General features: G+C 37.0%; 1 protein-coding gene across 1 annotated transcript in view; it reads right to left on the bottom strand.

The window, feature by feature from the left end:
- The window catches only part of LOC119582031 (spectrin beta chain, non-erythrocytic 2-like), a gene marked incomplete at its 5' end in the record, with an annotated part of 75,134 nt that overhangs the window by 20,063 nt on the left and 53,554 nt on the right, over positions 1 to 1,517 (bottom strand). Inside the window, 4 exon segments of the mRNA XM_037930241.1 lie at positions 56 to 344; positions 469 to 659; positions 879 to 1,040; positions 1,176 to 1,256. Coding sequence (XP_037786169.1) covers positions 56 to 344; positions 469 to 659; positions 879 to 1,040; positions 1,176 to 1,256 — 723 coding nt within the window.

The following is a 1,517-nucleotide window of genomic DNA, read 5'->3' on the forward strand; positions in this document are numbered from 1 at the left end:
TTTGGGGAGAGGGGGGCCTGAATAGCTATTTCATCAGTTAAGCAATGACAGTTACCCTCAAATCGTGGTTGCGTTCATAAATCGAGCTCCTCATCTGCCACGTGTCCAACAACAACTTCCTTCTGGCCTCTAATGTTGCAATCTTCTCTGATATTTCTTCTCCCATGAAATGGCCCTGATCAATTAGTGCATTGCCTGCAGCACTGAATTTTTCAAAGGCATCAGCACGTGCATCAATTTCTGTCTTGTATTCTTTGTGCCTTGAGATGATAGCCTCGGCACCTGGCACATCCCTTGGCAATTCTGGAGCAGTTATCTTGGCAAGAATCTCGTTCAGCCAAGCCCTGTTGAGAGGATGGTGAACATGAATGCATTTAAAGTGGAATTTGTGAGCATTAATTATCTGTCCAACAACCCTGAACAAAATCCAATACAAATATTGAAATCCATCAATATCACAGTTCTTACATAAGTTCCCTGTAATCATCAAAGTATGACTGTAGTTTCTCAGCCTGGTAGAGCTTGTCTTTACGCTGAGCAGACTTATCGAGGAGGTCATTCCAGGCTTCAACTGTCTCCTCATGCTTCACCGAGATGTGTTCTCTTGCATCTGGGAACAGATCCGCCAAGCGCTTTGCTTCCTCGACAACTGATTCTACCTGTGGGTACATTGAATAGAATATTTTAAAACACCTTTATTTCTTAAAAAAATAATAATAATAATTCATTTTTTTCTATTTATGGAAGTCCAATAAAACTATCAATTAATGCTAATATGTACACTGTCACTTTTTATGTTTATATGGGATGTGATGAGGCAACAAACCCACAAACCAAAGGAAAGAAAAAGGAAAAATATAAATGAAACAAGATCATACCTGTTCTTTCACAGCAGCCAAATCTCTCTCAAAGCCTTGGTGTCTTCTTGCCAAACCTTGAATGGTTTCCAAGTCATGGCCATAATCTTCAGAGGAAATGAATGCATCCTTCTCAGCAATCCAACTAATGGTTTCATCAGCATTGCGGTCAAATACATGCACCTGAGAGGAACATTTATGAGCAATTAAAAATCATAAAACAACAATATACATATGCAGTAAAAAAATTTCAACATTCATTGTTCTCGTTAGGTGAATTTCTCTAAATGGCCTATTGTACCTGAACATTTAACATACCTGTTTAGCTCCAGCAAGGGCCTCTTGTCTTGCAGTTGACAATTCTTTCAGGTCATCCCACAACTGTTGTAACTCATCCACCTGAAATAATATCAAGTAAATCCACTTCAATTTGGCTATAATTTCTAAGTAAATATTTTTTCAAAATATAAGCAGTTGCAGTAATTAGAATCTTCTTAATCATTAATTGACTATGATTACTTTCAGTAACACTTTAAGCAACAATGAATTTAATCTAAATCTAAAAAAAATTCAAAATATTAAAAACATCACCCTGAAACACATCAATTTGATCCTATCCATTCCTACTGGCAGCTTTTTCATTTAAAATTCCAATGTGCC

The sequence above is a fragment of the Penaeus monodon genome, chromosome 15 (assembly GCF_015228065.2).
Source record: "Penaeus monodon isolate SGIC_2016 chromosome 15, NSTDA_Pmon_1, whole genome shotgun sequence".
Classification (NCBI taxonomy): domain Eukaryota; kingdom Metazoa; phylum Arthropoda; class Malacostraca; order Decapoda; family Penaeidae; genus Penaeus; species Penaeus monodon.